Source organism: Hemitrygon akajei, chromosome 4 (assembly GCF_048418815.1).
Source record: "Hemitrygon akajei chromosome 4, sHemAka1.3, whole genome shotgun sequence".
Taxonomy (NCBI): Eukaryota; Metazoa; Chordata; class Chondrichthyes; order Myliobatiformes; family Dasyatidae; genus Hemitrygon; species Hemitrygon akajei.
The window spans coordinates 55472046-55492058 of record NC_133127.1 but is presented as its reverse complement, the minus strand read 5'-3'; the positions used below and the strand labels follow the sequence as shown (position 1 = coordinate 55492058).

The window sequence follows — 20013 nt, the reverse complement described above, 5'->3', positions numbered from 1 at the left end:
GATATCTGCCAGCCTCACCAAATCAAGTGTATGTATGACTCCAGACCACTGTTCCCTCTAAGCTGCATGGGTGTGCAGCCAAGCAGTAACTGAAATGCCCCCACACACGTAGCCTTTGTTGCCGTACAGCTGAAAATTATTTTATAAAATGTTGATATAATTTTGAAATTATGCTAATATAATTTTGAAATCCATATTATAATTGCAAAATACACTGTAATTACTTATGTATACATGAATATAATCTATAAATTGTCTAAATAATAAACCTACCACAGTCTTAACAATATTTTAAAGCTTCTACGTATTTACATTGTCAGTGACTCAAGTTACAACACTGTTACAAATTGTAATGATAAACACAGAATGGAGGTAGGTATCTCATTGTTAATAAACCGCTGGCCCACTGAAAGCTGATGCCATCTAATTACCGTGTCTGTCAGTTGTTTTGACTGTCTGACATCCTTTACTTGTGCTGTGAGTTCTGGTTTGTGTTTGGTCGCTGTGCATATTACAAAAAAGTTAAAGTGACACACAGTTTTCAGGCTGTGTAAAAGAAAAAAATTCTGCTCAGAGCAATGGTTGGGCCTTGCTGCTGTTAAAAAAAAATATGGAGGGAATTTGCTCCAAATCCATAGCAACGTGATTTATTCATAAAATGCTCTTTGAACTGGCCTGCCAAGCCATTCTAATTCAGGAGCTTTTGGTGAAGGGAAGAAACTCTGGACTTCCCGCAATGCCAGAAAATGTATAAATTAACATGCATGGTGTGACCAACAGCAGAAAAAAACTTCATCAGCACTGCAGATTAATTCAACATTTAAATGACATTCATGACCCATTGCAAGTTCGGTCTTGTGGAATTTCCAACAACTTTTCTGGTCATTTGCTCATTTGTGTTATCTTTGTCTAATCATGTAAAATGAGGCTAAATTAGTTTGCTGCAGGTGGTATCAGCTCTAGATTTTGAGGTGAATGGTGCTCAGTTCGAATCTGGTTGGTCCCTTACCTGCTTTCCATCCATGTTGTGTTGAGCATCAAGCTAGCAACTTGACCTCGTTAAAAAAAACAGACAAATGCTAGGGTAATGGCAATAATGCCATCTAATGTGAAAAGGAACAACAACGAGGCTAAAGTAATAAAATTGGTTTATTATTGTCACGTGTACCGATGTACATGTTATCCATACAGATCATCTCCTTACAGCAATGCATTCAGGTAGTACAAGGGAAAATAAAAAAAAGAAAAGAATGCAGATCTAAGTGTTACTGTTGCAAAGAGATGCTTTGCAAAAATACAGTGCCATAATGAGGTTGATTGTGTGGTCAATAGTCTTTATAACGGGGGGATAGAAGCTATCTTTGAGCTAATCCTTTTATTATAATGAAGCAATCAAATAAACTATAATAGGAATATCGTGCTTGATTGTTGGACATTAAATATAAAGCTGTATATATCTCTAGAGTGTCAGAAGCATTTGTGGAGATTTGATAGAAGTTTATAAAACAATGAGAGGCACAAAGAAGGCAGGATGCCAGAATCTTTCTCCCAGAGTAGAAATCTCAAGTACATGAATTTAAAATTAGAGTGCTGTGTTTAAAGGAGACATGTGGACGTGTGTACATTTTTTTTACACAAAGGGTGGTAGGTACCTGGTGGGGTGGTGGCTGGAGCTGATACTGCAGTGGCATTTAAGAGGCTTTTATAGAAACACACAGGGTATGGAGGGATATGGATCAGATGGAGTGGATTAAGTTAAGTTCAGCATTGTGTTCAACGTAAACATATCAGTCCAAAGGGCTGGTTCCTGTGCTGCACTTTTTTATGTTCTGTGAATCCCCTCTTGTTTGAAGGAAATGTTCTGAATGGCAAGCAGTTCCTTAATATGTTTCCACATTTGTCAATTAATTTTGCCAAATCCTATGCCAGTCTTGGCCAAAAGAGACAGGACATCAGTGAGAAGTAGAAGCTGCTCAAGGGCACAAGTGGATTGTGTGCAACATGTTACCTGAAGCTGGGAGCTTGGAAAGGGCATCCAATTATCTTGGAGTTAGGATGCAGAGCAAAAAGGCAAGGTGGGACTCAGCTGAGCACAAAGAAAGTCGCCAAAAATATTTCATCCAAGAGAACTTAAATCGTGCATTCTTCTGGTTCTCAAATCATTTATTTATTTGTTGGATTAAGCAGTATTGTCATTCAGACTCTTCTGAACATGATCTTCTTATTTCTTTTACAGTCAAGGCAAAAAGTGAACAACCGAGTTCTGACCCTAACGGTATCTCCCATCACCAAACTCCCTCAGCCCAATACCAAGCCCAGCACCATCATACATCTTCCAGGTTCTGCCAGAGATCAAGAATTAAATCGGTTCCTTGTGTTCTTTTCCTGAAAATTGGAGTTCTTTTCACAAAAATTAGAGTTCTTTCCATTTAAGAGGTGAAAAAATACATTTCCCCCTTTTCCATGTAGCTAGTCATACAAAATTTCATCTCATTATGACTAAATTCCCAATGAAATGAGTAGCTATTTATAAGTCAGTCAGTAAATATATTTTAATCCTGTTTACCTGAGTAAACAAGTCAAGAAAATAAACCTCCATATAGTGCTATGTGAAAATTTCACTACATCTCCTCCTTAAAATAATGGCACTTCTGACCAGCTCACTGCAACGTAACATTGCTTCAATTCCCATCGAATGGATGCCGCAGACAAGATGGTCCCTGTAATTGAAAGAATCAATACCCTCTTTATTGCTGCAGAAAAGCCTAAGTTCAGATACTCGATGTATTTCACCTCTCTGCAGACATTTAATTTAGCAGAGGAAGGACAAGCACAGCTGCATGCTGCTGTGGTGTGTTACCGTGATCCTTTACTGTGCCAGCAATCAGTTCAATTCCCGCCTCTGTTTGTATGTTCTCCCCATGATTGCAAAGAAATGCAGGTTATTAAATTGTGGACATGCTATGTTGGCCAGAAGCATGGCAACACTTGCGGACTGCCTCCAGCACGTCCTTGGACTGTGCTGGTCATTGACGCAAATGACACATTTCACTATATGTTTCAATCTGTGTGACAAATAAAGCTAATCTTAAATCTAATCCCTAATGCAGCATCAAACCACAACATGTGGAAAAAAGATTGAAGCTTCCTGGAGGGAAGCCTCTCTTCCCTTGTGGATTTGAGCAGATATTCCAATCCTTTTCTGAGTTGAGTAAATATTGGTCTCTTTTCCAGTTTGCCATGGTATATGTTGAAACATTCAGATAGTCACCACTCACTTAAGGGCTGCATCAGTAAAACTCCAGATAAGTTTAAAAAAATTGAAATATCCAACAAGAAATTTTGGCTAATAGTAAAAAAGGAGGGAAATGGCATTGACTGGATTGTTCTTACAAACTTGATGAGTCAAATGGTCTCCTTACATGGTATAACCTTTCTGTGATTCAACTAGTAAGAAGATCAAAAATTTCTCCCTTTTCTTCCTTTTCTATGTTGATTACTCTTTGACTAACTAGACCCCATATTCCTCTACTACTCTTAGTAGATAAGAGACCTCTTGTGACCTTGAAAAGTTGTCAAGGTGAGCAGCAGATGAGATTGTCTCCCGTGCAAGTTCTCTGTGTGCGTTCTACAGTATTGGATTTGGTAGCTGGTAGTTCCTGAAGAAGCTAATTTTGATCGATTATTTCAAGTTTTACTGTGTATGTCTTTCTTTGTAGGACAAATTAAAGGCCAGTGAGTATGGACGTGATGATGAGGCGAAGGTGGTGGTATTGCAGGAGCGTACAAGACGTAAATTGAAACTGTATGATGAAGAAGCAGAAAGCGCTGCAATCAATAAGGTAAAACATCCAAAATACAGGCTCCAGTAATTTGAAAAAAACATGATTCCGACCAAGACAACCTACCACATATCTGATAGAGCTGACAGTCTCTGCTCAGTTTGGTCCCACTTTGATTTAATTCAAAAGTTAACCTGTAGAATATAAAATGTCGTTGCCCTGATTAAAGTTTCTCTGATGTTGGTAGTTGTAGTTTATCTTCTGAGTCTAAGTCTAATTACAACATCGCCCCAATCTCAATCCTTGTTCTGTACTAAATCACCACATTTTATTTTGTATCTTTAGTTCATCATTTTGCCCATTCAGAACTTTATACTGCTACAAAGGGGCACCATTGCATTGTACTTTGATATCAGTGGAATGAGTTTCAGAGGAGTAGAGAGCTAATTGCAGTTATATAGCATATTTAGTGCCATTAATCAGATTCATAGAAATCTACAGCACATTACAGGTCCTTCGACCTACAATGTTGTGCTGACCATGTAACCTACTCTAGAAACTACCTAGAATTACCCTGCTGCATAGCCCTGTTTTTCTAAGCTCCATGTACCTATCTAAGAGTCTCTTAAAAGACCCTATTGTATCTGCCTCTATCACTGTCGTTGGCAGTGCATTCTATACACCCACCACTCTCTGTGTAAAAAAAATAAAATACCTCTGACATCCCGCTTGTACCTTACTTCCAAGCAGCTTAAAACTATGTCCCCTTGTATTAGCCATTTCAGGCCTGGGAAAAAGCCTCTTACTATCCACACGATCAGTGCCTCTTATCATCCTATACACCTCTATCATGCCACCTTTTGCCCTCCATTACTCCAAGGAGAAAAGGCCAAGTTCACTCAACCTATTCTCATAAGGCATGCTCTCCAACCCAGGCAACATCCTTGTAAATCTCCTCTGTACTCTCTATAGTATCCAGAGCCTTCCTGTAGTGAGATGACCAGAACTGAACACAGCACTCCAAGTGGGGTCTGACCAACTTCTTATTTAGCTGTAACATTACCACACGGCTCTTGAACTCAATCCCATGGTTGATGAATGCCATCACAGCATACGCCTTCTTAACAACACTGTCAACCTGCACAGCAGCTTTAAGTGTGCTATGGACACGGACTCCAAGATCTCGCTGATCCTCCACACTGCCAGGTGTTTTGCCATTAATATTATATTCTGTCTTAATTGCTGGATAATTCTCAAAATCTTGTTGCTTCCATTCCTAATTTAAAAAATTCTTCCCTGAGTTTCAATGGGATGGGACCATTCAGCATTTGAACCTGCTTCACGATTCCATTAAATCACTGGTGATCAAACAATGATCAGTTCCATTTACTGTAATGATTCAATTTATAGGATTATCTATGTTCCAGTATTTGTGCTGAACATTTCAGGTGGCTCAATAGTGATTTTCTATTCTTTTCAAGGCCATTTCATTCCGTCAAATCTTAAAGAGCCTCCCTTTCCCCCGCTAATTTTCCTTGTAACATTTACGTTCATATCAATGTCTTGTAGGTTCTTCCACTTGCCTACACACTAAAGGCAATTTACAGGGACCAGTTAACTTAGGTTTTTTTGGATGTGGGAAGAAGTGGAAACCTTTGCAATCACGGGGGGAGCCTTCAGCACTGGAGGTCAGGATTGAAACTGCGAGGCAGCAGTTGCACCACAGTATCTGTGAGAGAGTAATAGGCTTGTACTGCTCAGTGGGAAGAGCCCTTCCTGAACATCACTCCTACATGGATGTGATATTATCTTGTATCTGGTCTCTCTCAATGAGGAAATATCTTATGTTCTGCACCTTCTCAAATCAGAATAAATTATGCTAATAAAAACACTACAGATGATGGAATCTGGAGCCACATACAATCTAATCGAGTAGGTTGAGCAACATCTGTGGGGGAGAAGGAAGTGGCGATATAGAAGACTGTGGATGCTGGAATCCTTTCACACACAGATGCTGCTCAACCTGCTGAGTTCCTCCAGTAGGTTGCTTGTTAAATTATGCAATGCCTTAATCTTCAATACACTCCTGTCTACAGAAGGAATGTGGCTGATCAAAATGTTCCCTGTCAAAGAAGTCTTAATTCAACAAATCCTAGTTAGTGACATCTCATTAAAATTATTAAAAATATAAATGTACACAACCCCAGGTGTATTTTATGAATGGATTGTATATTGTATACACCTATACACCTGCTCATTAATGCAAATATCCAATCAGCCAATCATGTGGTAGCATTTCAGGGCATAGAAACATGCAGTTATGGTCATGAAGTTCAGACCATAGGATTCTGATGCTTCTTATAGAAGTCAGGAAAGACTTCTATCATCATTGTTTTATTAAGAGTTGATAGAACAAAGAGAAATTAAAACAGACAGTGATGGGGTGTTCTACTAGTCGGAAAACAGAGAAACTGAAGGTGGCACCTAGGATAAAATAGCCGAGATGAGAGTATACCCATTCAAGTCGAGAGATAAGGGTTTACTCAATACTGCAGTACCAAGTTACTGAATGACAAAACACTTATTCACAATGCAGAACAAAGAAACATCCAGAGATTTACAGAATCATACTTTGTATTGCCACTAGATGCATATTAAACTGTTATGTGCATACTGTAGTCACTAGAAATCTTTGTAAGCAGTTACGTGTGTGTGTGTGTGTGTATATAAAATATCAATTATATAAAATACAAAAATAATTAATTGTTCAACTCCAAAAAAAATAGCCATTAACCAGCCTAATCTAAGAACTAAAACAATCATATCCAACAGGACCAAACATCAGATAGGGGAAGAAATGCAATCTAAGTGACTTTGACCATGGAATGATTGTTGGTGCCAGATGGGGTGGTTTGAGTACCTCAGAAACTGCTGATCTCCTGGGATTTTCACGCACACCAGTCTCTAGAGAAAGGTGTAAAAAAACAAAAAATAAGTGCTGTGAGTGGCAGTTCTGTGAGTGGAAGTGCCTTCTTAATGAGAGAGGTCAGAGCAGAATGGCCAGACTGGTTCAAGCTGGCAGGAAAGCAACTGTAACTCAAATAACCACGTGTTATAAAAGTGGTGTGCAGAAGAACACAACACATCCGACAAGATCACAAACATACACTCAGTCTCCACTTTATTAGGTACAGGCTGGCTTGTGATCTGGCATTTTGATGGACCACTCCTTCGGGATATGAGCTGTCTTCGCTTCTAAACCCAAACGGTGCCAACGTTTTGATCGCCCTCATTTGAAACTCTGTCAGTTCAGCACCTGGTGATTGAATCACACGACTATCCATCAAATAGTTAAAAGTTGTCAGAATATGCTTGTAATGCCCATACAATCGTTCACTGAGGTTGCAGGTGGTTTACCTCTGGTTAGGGTTATGTTGAGAACATGAAATTTTCAGAGTATCACAGGCTGTCCAGCAGCTGTGCAAATATGCAGTGTTACCTGTATCCATTAAGCTCTCCATGTGAAGGTAGATGTATAATAGAGGAAGGACCCAGGACCCTGAAGTATAATAGCTTAAATTACTCAATAAATAGTCAAGGATTTGGGACCAATGAGGTTGGCACAGGTTTCTGTTATACATTTTACAGCTGAGGTATTGAAGAATAAAGTCAATTGTTAATAGTGTAATAAAAATAAATGAAACTACTAAGGTGCTGTAAGCCTTGCCTTCCTACATTAACCATTGAGACTTAACTTCAGAGGTAATAATAGTGTGATTGAATATTAACTGATCCCAAAAATAGTTAGCTATTTTTGCAAGTCCAATTCCAAAGTATAAGAAAATAAAATACATGTGTCAGCTGCTATTAACGTGAGCACTTGATTTGACAGAGCTAAAGATCAGTCTGCGTTGCAAAGTTCTTCTCTCTATCATCTCTGGATGTGTCGAAGTTGGAAGTGCAGTACCATTGACAAGTGTAGCAACAGTCAACATACTCCTATCATTTTCAGCCAACAACCCAGAATCCTCAATCAGCAAGTATTTTTCCACCAGCAAGGTAGCAACTTAGTAGTGGCCTTGGTAGTGGACTCTATCTCAAGTTTCATGTTAAAAATAGGCAAATAAATTTCCATTTAGCACTCTTCCTCAAACAGTGCCTCAGTAGTCTTCCATATCACTGATGCCAATGAGAAAGTACTAAGAGGGTAAAGGATTAACTAGCTGGCCCAGGATGCTAAAGATTAACTCACTGGCCCAATACTGATTGCTCTGGACTAGTAAAAAGCCACTGTGATTGTCATGGGCACATTTGGCATAGTTCATTGTATTTAATTCAACAGCTACTACCTGAAGCATATCACAAAGCAGAGAATAAATGTAACACTTTAAAGTTCAGAAATGTTTGCAACTCCACTTTCCGTGATGGTGTAATTATTAATTTTAAATCCATCAGCCCTGAAATTGCACCACAGGTGATCTGATACAAATGCTTCAGATTCACCATCTGCAATTACACTCCTACTGTTTCAGTGGAGGTTTAGCTTTTTTTTTCAAAATTCATAGATGTACTGATAGCTCTGGGCATAATTATCCTGCCATTATTTTGGTAAGCATCATCAGAAATGGTGGAAAGATTCTATCTAATTCGATGCAGGATTATCCCACAAATGTTAATGTTATAGAGCCACAAGCTGTTGCACAGAGGTTTCTAGCTTCCTTACAGATATCTACATGATACTGTTTTACTTTTCACATTAAGCACTGATAAGTTGTTGAATAAATAATGGTTCTTTGACTCTGTAAGTCCCAGATGAAATGAGATAAGCTGCTACACAGGCAGTGATCACTATCAAAGCATTCACCATTTTGAAAGCTTCATTTGATCACCAATGTTACTCATCCATGTGCAGGATTAATGGGTTCTATAAGCTGAATCATGTAATCTATAATATGTTTGTACAACTTCAGTACAGAGAAATGAATAGTAATTATGTTTCATCACTTAGAGATCTATGAAATTGTATTTTGTTTGGGGCTAGTGGGCTTACCAATGATATTATTGCTCATGTATGTATGTCAGAGCAGAGCTAACAAGAATACCACATGAAGTATGTTAATGCTTAGCATCTCCAATTGCTAAATTATACTGAGTCAATTCAGACTATTGTTTGTCAGATTGCTGCAGTCGTTAGATACCAGATGTCTTTGGATAAAAGTTAAACAGTAACATAGAACAGTACAGAACAGGAACAGGCCATTAAGCTCACAATGTTGTGTTGAACCAGCTAAAAGCAAATCAAAAATGTCCGAACACTAATCCCTCCTAATCCTAATACATGGATCTTCCTTGCATCCATGTGCTCATCCAAGCATCTCTTAAAAACTGCCAATGTATTTGCCTCCACCACCATGCCAGGCCGTGCATTCCAGGCATCCTAAAAAACTTACCCTCACATCCCCCTTGAATCTACCCCCTCTCATCTTCAATGCATGCCACCTGCTATGAGAAATTTCAACCTTGGGGAGCAGATGCTTTCTGCCCACTCTATCTGTACCTTGCATCATCTTGTAAACCTTTTATCAGATCTCCCCTCAGCCTCTGGCGCTCCAGAGTAAACTACCCCAATAACGTGGTCATTTAGCATGTTCAAGCTGTGTAGGAATTAAGGAAGAAAGACATTCCTCTGTTAAAATTCTCAGGATGTCTCTGATACGTTCCCAACTGTTGACTTTTCTTCAACACAGAGTTATGTATGTGATGTGGGCAAATATGAGCCTATCTGCTCTGTAAGGTCTCACAACAGCAAATGAACAAGTAACCATTTAAATATTATTTGCTGTCTTTGTTCACGTGATACTGATGTCACTGGCAATGTGATCTCTATTGCTTATTACTATTTAAAAACAGAAAGTTACGGCAGAATAAGCCAAGGAGTCAAATGCCCTGCCATTCAATACAATATGTCTGCACTCACCTGAATGTAAAGTAAAAGTGAAGTAAACTTCTTATCAATGTACAACCAACCCTGAGGTTCATCGTGTGGGTATACTCAATAAATCCATAATAGAATCAATGAAACATCACACCAACTTGGGCAAAAGACAACAAACTGTGCAAATACAAAAAAAAATAAACAATAAGTATTGAGAACATGAGATGAAGAATCCTTGAAATGGGTCCATAAGTTGTGGGAACATTTCAATAATGGGGCAAGTAAAGTTAGCCTCTTTGGTTCAAGAGCCTGATGGTTTGGGGTGGGGGGGGGGAGTAATGACTGTTTCTAAACCTGGTGCTGTGAGTCCTGAGGCTCCTGTACCACCTAATTGATGGCAGCAGCGAGATGAGAGTATGGCCTGGGTGGTGGGCGTCCGAGATGATGGATGCTGTATTCCTGCAACAACGCTCTGTGCTCATATGCTAAATGGTGGGGAGGGCTTTATCCGTGATGGACTGGCCATTTCTATTTTGTATTTAATATTGCAATAATATTTGAGTAATCTTGTATATATGGTTTGATTAAGCATTCTTGTTCATTTGAATAATTATTGGTTATGTGTAAAATATATTAACTGTATACGTTATCACTCTGCCACATGATGCATGTGTGCCTCACTTAAATTAAACTGAAATTAGACCTGCATTTCAGACTCCCATGCTTTCCTTTGAATTAGTTTAATGTTTTGAAGTTACTAAACATAACACTGGTGATGAGGAATGTTTTAAAACCAACCTGAGATAGCTACAGACCTTTTGAAGCACAGCAAAGTATTTGAACTACAAAAAGCACAGCAAGGAACATCAAGTTTTAAAAAACCACCACAGTACATGTTCTTCTGAAGGGAGGACATGATTGAGTTTGCAAGTAAGGCCGTAAAGAGAAACTCAAGGGTTCATGATGAGGGAGTACCAGATGATAATAATCATAAAGCAGAAATGGCTGGATACGTTAGAAAAATTAACATGTTTGATTACACAAAAGATAACTGGAATATGTATACTGAGCTAATTCAGCAATATTTTGAAGCAAATGAAATAGCCAGTGAGAGCATGTACCAATTTTGCTGTTCTGTTTGGTTTAAAGGCTTACAGTTTGCTTCAAAGTTTGACTACTCCAACCAAACTAACAGAAATGAGCTTGGCTGATATTGTCAAAGTAATGAAGGAACGTTTAAAATCAAAACCATTATTGATTGCAGAGCATTGTCAGTTGGTAATGGTCTTAATGATGTACTGCAAGATTGTTTAGTTTGTGGAATCTTACATGAAAGCATTCAAAAACTAAAGAACAACTTACATTTAAAAAAGCAGCTGAAATTGCTGTTTCAGTAGAAACTGCAGAGGGAGACACATTTGAGTTGCAATAAGAAAGAAAAGTGAGTGTGATCAAAATTGCAGCGTCTGAACAGAAACCAACTCGACTGAACAAATTGTGTTACCGTTGTGGCAGGGGTCTACATTCACTTAACAAGTGCAGGTATAATGGTGAAACTTGCAGAAAATGAAACAAAGTAGGTCACATACAAAGAGCACGCTGGGCAGACAAAAAAAAAATGGACTGCTCAGGGAAGAGAAAAAGATAAAAAGTAAAGTTGCAGTTTCAAAAAGAGTATTAATCTACATGCTGTTGGTGATAATGATGAGATTGACACAGGACTGTGTAACCTTGAGATTTACAATGTGAAAATTATCAATAAACAATCAATATGGCTGAAGCCTGAAATGAATGGCAAATTAATTAAAATGAAATTGGACACTGGCTCAGCTGTTTCAGTCATTCCACAAAATGAGTTTGAACAGCATTTCAAAGATACTGAATTGAAGACTGCAGATATCCAGCTAGGAATGTGTACTGGAGAAAATATAGCTCCTGTGGGAATGATATTCGTAACTGTGAAATATAACAAAGAACAAGCGACATTGAGTGTGTATGTGATAAAAACAGGAGGGCCAGCATTGTGGGGTTGTGATTGGCTGAGACAACTACAACTTGATTGGAAATCCACCTACTAATTGCATGCCACATTCCTTACAATAGAGTGAACTGCAAGTGAATTAAGAAAGGTATTGGATGATGACACAAATGAGTTAATGCTATACACCATAAATCGTTATTCACCAGAGGGCAAACATGTATCTCTGTGCCTCTGGTAGGAAAGCATATTGGACCAACGAAGGACCAAGCTAATCAGAGGAATTGTGAAAAGGATGAAAGCAGAGGCCCAGCTACAACAGTTTTTGTTGACAAGATGTCTGAGAAAGCTTCAAGTGGGAGACAAAAAGCTGCTTGTAAAAGTAGATGCAAAGACCAAAGCCCAACTGAATGAATTGAAGGCCAAAAAGAAATGGGTCAATGGAGATATGAAGGATTCATCAGAGAATGTTGTGGATGAGGAAACCAAGACGAGATATCAGATTGTGAAAGGAGCAATAGAAGGATAAATAAGAAGATACTCCAATGACGTAAATAAACCTTTCCAAGATCAAGATGCAAACTAGAAGAAAAAAAGGGGGATAAGAGATGGTAAATGTAAGCAAGAGAGGAAAGATGTGAAAAACAGAAGGAACATGAAAAAGAAAGGGATGGAAGTAGATCCAGAGAGAGAAAAACTGAGAAAAGAAAAAAGATGTCCCGAGCTGTCTGAACCACTTTATGTAGTCACAGAGTCAACTCCTACAACTACCTGGAGGAGGCCCAAGAACCTGCGATTGTTTCACAGCCACAAGTCTCACTTGCCAAGCAGAGTGATCATCCTTGTCAGAGAAGACATTATCTCACAAGAGTAAGAAATTTTCCACAGCGATTAAATCTTTAGGCCTGAAAAGGACAATTTAAATTTACTATGCTGAAGATGTCTGTATATAATAGCTGTAGTATATATTATATTGCGTATATAGTTGAGATGCAGTCTCAACTATATTGAGTTGGGTTTATAGCAATGCAGGGAGGAGTGTTGTATATTTAATATTTCAATAACATTTGCGTAATCTTGTGTGGAATATATATTTTCTTGATTAAGTGTTCTTGTTCATTTAAATAATTACAGGTTATATCTAAAAATAGGATAATCGCATATGTCATCACGCTACCATGTGATACATGTGTGCGTCACTTAAAATAAACCCGAAGTTAGATCTGCATGTCAGACTCTTGTCTCTTCCTTTAATGTTTTGAAGTTACAAAATATAACAATATCCTCTAATTTTAGTAGGATTTTCTGTTCAAGGACATTGGTGCTTCCATACCTGGCTATGATGCAGCCAGTCAATAAACTCTCACCACACTTCTACAGAAGTTTGTCAAAGTTTAAGATGTCATTCCGAATCTTTGTAAACACCTAAGGAAGTAAAGGCACTGCCCTGTTTTCTTCAGTGGGCCTAGGACAGGCTCTCTGAAATTATAATGTTGAGGAATTTAAAGTTGCTGATCCTCCCTACCTCTGATGTTCCAATGAGGACTGGCTCATGGATCTCTGGTTTCCTTCTCCTTGGTGTCGGTGACTTTGTTGTTATGGCACCACTCAGTCAGGTTTTCAATCTCTTTCCTATATGCTGATTTGTCACCACATTTGATTTGACCTGCGACTGTGATGTTGCCAGCAAACTGGAATATGGAATTAGAGCTGTGCTTAACCACATGGTTGTAAGTGTAAAGCAAGTAGAACTAGGGGAAAAGCACACAGCCTTGTGGTGCACCTGTGCTGATGTAGATCGTGGAGATGTTGTTGCCAATCGGAACTGACTGGGATCTGCAAGTGAGGAAATCAAGGATCCAATTGCACAGGGAGATACTAAAGCCAAGGCTTTGAAGCTTATTGATTAGTTTTGAGGGATGATGGTATTGAATGCTGAGCTGTAGTCGATAAGGAGCATCCTGATGTACGTACCTTTGATTGCCAGATGTTGAGTGAAGAGCCAGTGAGATGGCATCTGTGGTGAACCTGTTGCGCTGGTAGGCAAATTGGAGCAAATCCAAGAGACTTCTGAGGCAGAAGTTTATATGTTTCATCACCGGCCTCTCAAAACATTCGGAATTACTGTGGATGTAAGTGCTACTGGACAATAGTCATTGAGGCAGGTTACCATGTTCCTCTTTGACATTGGCATAAGTGAAGCTTGCTTGAAGCATGTGAGTACCTCAGCCTGCCAAAGATCTTACTGATCACACAATCCAGTTGATCAGCACAGGTCTTTATTGCTTGAGTAGTACCCCATCTGGTCCTCTATGTTTTGACGGTTAAAGCCAGCACAGAAGGCATTGAGCTATTCTCGAAGCGAAGCCATGTTGTCACCTCTGTCACTTGATTTTACTTTATAAGAGGTGATAGCACTCAAGCCCTGCCACAACTGTTGAGCATCAATGGTTGATTCAAGTTTGGCCTGGAATTACTACTTTAGCCATGAGATGGCTTTCCAGAGATCGTAGCTGGAGCCTGTGTAACTTTCTTGGTCACCAGACTTGAATGCCCCTCAACAGACAGCAGATCTCATGGTTCATCCAGGGCTTCTGGCATTTTATATTTAGAAATCTATCTACTTTGGAAAGGTATTCATTGACTTGGACTCCAACTCCTTCTGAGGAAGAGAATATCATAGGTTCACTATCTATTGGATGAAGAAACTTCTCTTCATCTCAAACCTAAGTATCATTTCCCATTTCCTGAGACTTTGTCTCTGGTTCAGCAAAGGGAAACATCCTTCCCACCACTAGCAATTCCTCATCCAATCCCAGCCCCGTCTATATACCTTAAAAACTTTTGTATCTAATAATCTGCCATCTCTCAGTGTAAGGGAGAAAAAGTGGTTATTGTGCAATCTTTTCAGGTGATGAGGAGGTCATTGTAGAATAAGTGGCAGAGTTTGTGTGCTGTAAGATGGGTATGAACCTTCTAGCTGAGCTAGACGTGTGAAGGAATATGTGTATTTTAGAGATTTGACCTAATCAGAAGACACAGTTGGTCACCAGAGTGTGATGAAATCAGCACTAGTTATGCAGGTGGGACTTTGCATAAAATTGTAAATTGATCACTCAGACAAGATCTCTGAATTTCTTGTGATGTTGCATTGATCATTGATTGAGTCAGTAATCCTCAGGGCCTAACTACTGAATCAGATATCGGAAAATGTCCTGAAAACTGTGCAGCACTTTAAATGTTTTTGTTTGTAATATGTGTTCTATGAATATTTGGAATGAAAATTGAAATATCACATTTTTTATTGTATGTATTAATTGAAGGGTGTAATGAAATATAGTACAATAAAGAAAATCTTTCACATTTCGTAAACTTTTTCTCTTCTGTCTCTGTCACAAATCCATTGTTTATAAACACTGTCCAGCTTAATTTCACATCCCAATACGTCTTAATGCTCTTTAGATCATCCAAATGTACCACTTCTAGTCTGTTTTTGAATTTAGATTTAATTAATTTCATACTGCATCCACATTGACAGTCAGCACTCGAAACTTGAAATGTTCCAACATTGTCAACAAGAATTGACAGTTCTTCAGATTCTTCATTCTAAGCACATAGTTCAACATATCTTAATGTTTTAATTGAACCATTCTTAAATTTCTCAGAAGCTACAAATTTGAAATCACAGTATTACTGCAATATTTTTGAGGCAATGCTTTAGTTTGTTATAGTAATTGAGTATTTTTTTTGTCATACAACCTTCTCTTTTAAAAATCCTTGTGCATTTTTTGTGTTACTGTATTTTACTGATATCTTGTACAGTATGTTCTTTCGGTCTTGATTGTGCCCTGTACTGTATGTGACTGTTGGTACTGTGTTTTGCGCCTTGGCCCTGGAGGAATGCTGTTTCATTTGGCTGCATCCATGGATATTCATGTTGGTTGATTGACAATTAAATTTGAGCTTGAACTTGAAATTCAAGAATTGGTTGCATTTGCAATAGCAAAAAGGTCAAAAGCTTGCCATTCTCTTAAGTCATCATCAGGAAATCTATTATCCAAGTGATTACACACACATTGACAATGAGCTACCAACTTCCATTCTGTGTGCATTGTTACAATTTGTAACAGTGTTGTAATGAGTAGCTCTGATGATGTAAATACATTGAAGCTCTAAGATGTTTCAAAGTAAAGGTTGTGATATGTTTATAATTTAGAAAAATTATAGATTATATTTATTAACACATAATAATTACAGGGTATTTCATGATTATATTAACATAGATTTCAAGATTATATTAGCATTATATAAAAGAAAATTCCAGCTGTGTGGCACCAAAGGCTATGTGCACGGGAGCATTTCAATTACTGCACAGCCGTGCACCCGCATAGGCACGACGGAATAGTGCTCTCTTGGCTACTGTGGACTCAGACAAATTTGGAGGTTTGGTAACCTTTCTTTCTAACAAGGTCTCTGGAAAATCAGTCGGTCTCCAGTGTTTCCAACATTAGATTCTCTTGCAGAATGCTCTGGCCCACCCACAGTACACCTCCCCTTTAAGAGCTGTGGGCAAGATTTAAACGCAGCTTGTTACTTTTGGTGTTTGCTTCCTGCTGATGTAGCCAGCCGAACCAACGTTATGGCGAGCACAGACTGGATGTCAAATTCACTCAAATGAACAAGCAGCACAAGCTGGCATCTTGCCTGCAGTGCAATCAACTGAAGAAAATCTCCCCTATTATGTCGACAGAATGCAGTTAATGGTAATTGGGGTGTAATATTGCTAAAATATGAGATGAGTGAACAGTGAAGATTTTAGGAGATTTCTTCCTTGTATTCTGTAAGCTCACACGCCTTTTAGTAAATAGCAAGAAGTTATCTCATCCTGCTGTTGTGCAATTTACTTACTTGGGAACTTACTCTGGCATGTCCACCGTTGTCTTTCAACCTTTCAGTGGCCTTGGTTTCAAATCATCCACATTGTTCTTGCTTCTCTTGGTGATTTTCTTTGAGTGCTACTGCTAAAAGCAGAGTACGTTTTGCAATCTGTCTGTCTCCCATCTGACTGACAGATGTTGTTTTTTCTCTGTTGAACAGGCGTGAAAAGCTATTGCTCCGTGTATCTGTCAGAAAGATCAAGACTGCCTTTTCAGATGCCTCAGCTACTTCCTCCCTGGCATTAAACCATTGAACCTACTGGCCCAAACTCATCCCTTTTCCCTGTCTTCACAACTTTCCAATTAGTCCCTACCTCCTATTTCAAAGTTCAAAGCTTATTTATTATCAGAGTATGTATACAGACATCCCACCTCTCCCGGAAGTTCCGGGAGTCTCCCGCATGTTGATAGTGGCTCCCTGACGCCCGCAAATTATATATAATATCCCAGAAATCGATTTTTTGAGAGTGAGCGAAAGAGAGAGAGACAGAGAGCACCATGGCAGAGTGTTCCAAAAAAAGCAAATATAAAACGTACTTCACCCCAGACTACACCGAAGTGTATCCCTGCCTAATAGGGGTCAAAAATAATGACGGTGTTGCTCACTGCACTGTTTGCAACAGTGACTTTTCTAATGCCCATTGTGGGTTAAATGATTGTTGAGGTGAGTTTAACAGATGTCATTCGTTTATTAGCATAGCTAATGTTATTTAAACTAGCTGGCTAGCTGCTAAGGAGCTACTCTATTGCAGACATTCCACCTGTCCCAGAAGTTCCAGGAATCTCCTGCAAATTGATAGTGCTACCTCCCTGAAATGAGTTTTTGCAGGGTGGGATGTCTGATGTATACTATGTACAACCTTGAGATTCGTCTCTTTGCAGGCAGCCATAAAACAAGAAACCCAATGGAACCCAAAAACAAATTGTGCAAACATTAAAAGTAAACAGAAAACATTCAAAACTGAAATTCAGAAAAGTGAGCTCGCAGCCATCGCTGCAGCTGATCTGGCAGCCTGTCCATTGCAGGCCACAGCCTCAGTTCAGTGCAGAGATGAGTAAACATTGCAGAGCAGCAAGCTGAGCACTGGCTTGTCCTCGGCTCCAGTCTCGACTCTGACCTTTTCAATCCGGCCTGGTGCTTAAAACAGTCAAACAGCAGGTTGCTCCTCTCTCACGGTCCTGGACCCTGCTACTTCAATATGCTCTGAGGGCTGTTATCCAACCTTTCCAATTCAGCTTGACACTTTAATCAATCAAACTTTGGTATGTTCCTTGCTCTCGGGCCCAGGACCTACTGCCTCGCATTTGCCTCATCTCGGTGCTGGCGCTTCGAATTGCCTCCACGTCCACTCCAGCAGCCAAACGTTGTCTCATCCCCCGATCTCAGGCCTGGGCCCCACCATTAAGCTGCAGCCACCCTGCACCTTCGAGACTTGAGTTCATATCGCAAAAATGCCAGGTCATACAGGTGGTTCAAAAGCTCAACTCCAAAAGAGAAGTTACGGGCTATTCATAGCAGTGATCATTTTTGAGGAAAAGTATGATTAATAAAGTAATTAATAGTTGTTTTGCTGCCAGCAAGATGCATGATGTCATTGTCCTTCACCAGCGCCATCTTAAATCCTCAGTCTCGTCCCAACCCATCATGCCTTGCTGTGTTCCATATTGGTGATGCTGTGAAGAAATCTCTTGGCACATTTACTCTGAGTAAAATTGAGAACAGAATATGTTCTAGGTTTTCATGTTTGAATCTTTGGAATCTTTTCTTTAAGCTTTTGAGTGTGGTAAACTATCCCTCCTCCTTGATACCATGTTTCTCGTTTACTATCCATTTGCTGCCAGTTTTCGTTAGGTTGTTCTCCATTGAGCTGTAGCCATAGACTCACCTACAAATGCTCCTCATCTGCACCTGTCAAGTCTAGCACTGAGATGAGGAAAAATGTCATCATTCAGTGGCTGGTGAACCTTTGCAAATTCTCTACCTAGAGATGCTCAGTCTTTGTATTTATTCAAATGGGTTGATAGATTTCTGCACGTCAATGGGATTAAAAGATACGGAAATAATGCTGGGAAATGGTGCTGACATAAACAATCAACAATAATCTTAGAGTTATAAAGCATAGAAGTTGGTCCCTTGGTATGCACGTTCCACACAGTCACTACTGGAGGTCAGGACAGAACCCGGGGTCACTGGAACTGTGAGGCACCAGTATTCTTTTAAATCAAATCTGCTGGAGATGCTCAGTGGTCAAGCAGCGTCTGTGTGAGGAAAGGAATGAAAATTAGAAAGAGACATGAGTTGTTGACAGGTGAGGTGGCCAATATAAAGGGGAGAAGGGAAGTGGTTGACTGAGGAGCGGTGTAAGAAGTCAGGCAGGTTGTGCCGGGAAGGGAGGGATGGAGTTGAGAACATGGAGGGAAAACCTTAGGGAGAGGAGGCGATTTAAATGCGCGTACCTGAGGAGCCTAGAAACAGAACTGGAAGCCACTGTGAAGCCACATAGTGAGGAGGGATATGTGACTCTAGTATGGATTCCTGATAAGGTTGTGGTTGAAAGAGCTGGAGAGCCGTGAAAACCACAGAGGGGTAGAGCGTGAGAGAGTCTCACAGAATTCCCATCAGAGAGAGGAATGATACTTCCCTAACTCTGCTACTGTATTGTCCGTGATCTTCATGAATTGGAGAGAAGGGTCAAAATTTTGCAGTCTTTTATTTGTTCCTTAAAACCTTCTTTTGTAACAGTGGTGATGCATTTTTAGAGAGCGGGTTAGAATGTGGAGTTTAAGTTGTATACAGTGGTGTTATTCCCCAATGAAGCTTGTCAGGTACGGACTGAAATATCAGCCCTAATAAGCCCTACATTAACCATATTAACTTCAAAGTTAATATGGTTAGAACCACATTTAGTGGAAGTGTGTTGCTGTATCACATTCTTAGCAAAACTGAATCCTACCTCGACAGTTGGAGATTAATGTTAACCAGGGCAGCGGTCAGAGACAACTGAGACCTCTTCAGTATTGCACTGAACTTCATCCTTGTCAATGTGCAAATTCTCTGTAACTTCCTGGCTAAGTGGCATGAATCCTGTTAAAGTGAACACTGACAGCTAAAATGGTGCTTTCTTTCAGAAATAAATATTTATACAGTGATGTTTAGAAACACTTAAGGGAAGGTTATACAGATCATCTGTTGAAGCTACAATAATCCAACACCCCTAACTAGCAATTGAATTACCATAAACAATACAAAATTCCCTGGCCTCAATTCCTCTTCAAAGTCCTATCAAAATCACTCACACTACACTCCAGTTCCAGACACATTGCTTCCCACAAAGGAAGCAACATGAAACTTGAACAAATTGATCTTGATTTGCAGCAGAA

General features: G+C 39.4%; 1 protein-coding gene across 3 annotated transcripts in view; it reads left to right on the top strand.

The window, feature by feature from the left end:
* LOC140726363 (limbin-like) overlaps positions 1-20013 on the top strand; it is a 212798-nt gene that overhangs the window by 139691 nt on the left and 53094 nt on the right. For all 3 annotated transcript variants that reach the window (XM_073042642.1, XM_073042641.1, XM_073042643.1), the window contains one exon: positions 3720-3842. In XM_073042642.1, the coding sequence (XP_072898743.1) occupies positions 3720-3842 (123 nt within the window). The remainder of the gene's footprint in view (positions 1-3719; positions 3843-20013) is intronic.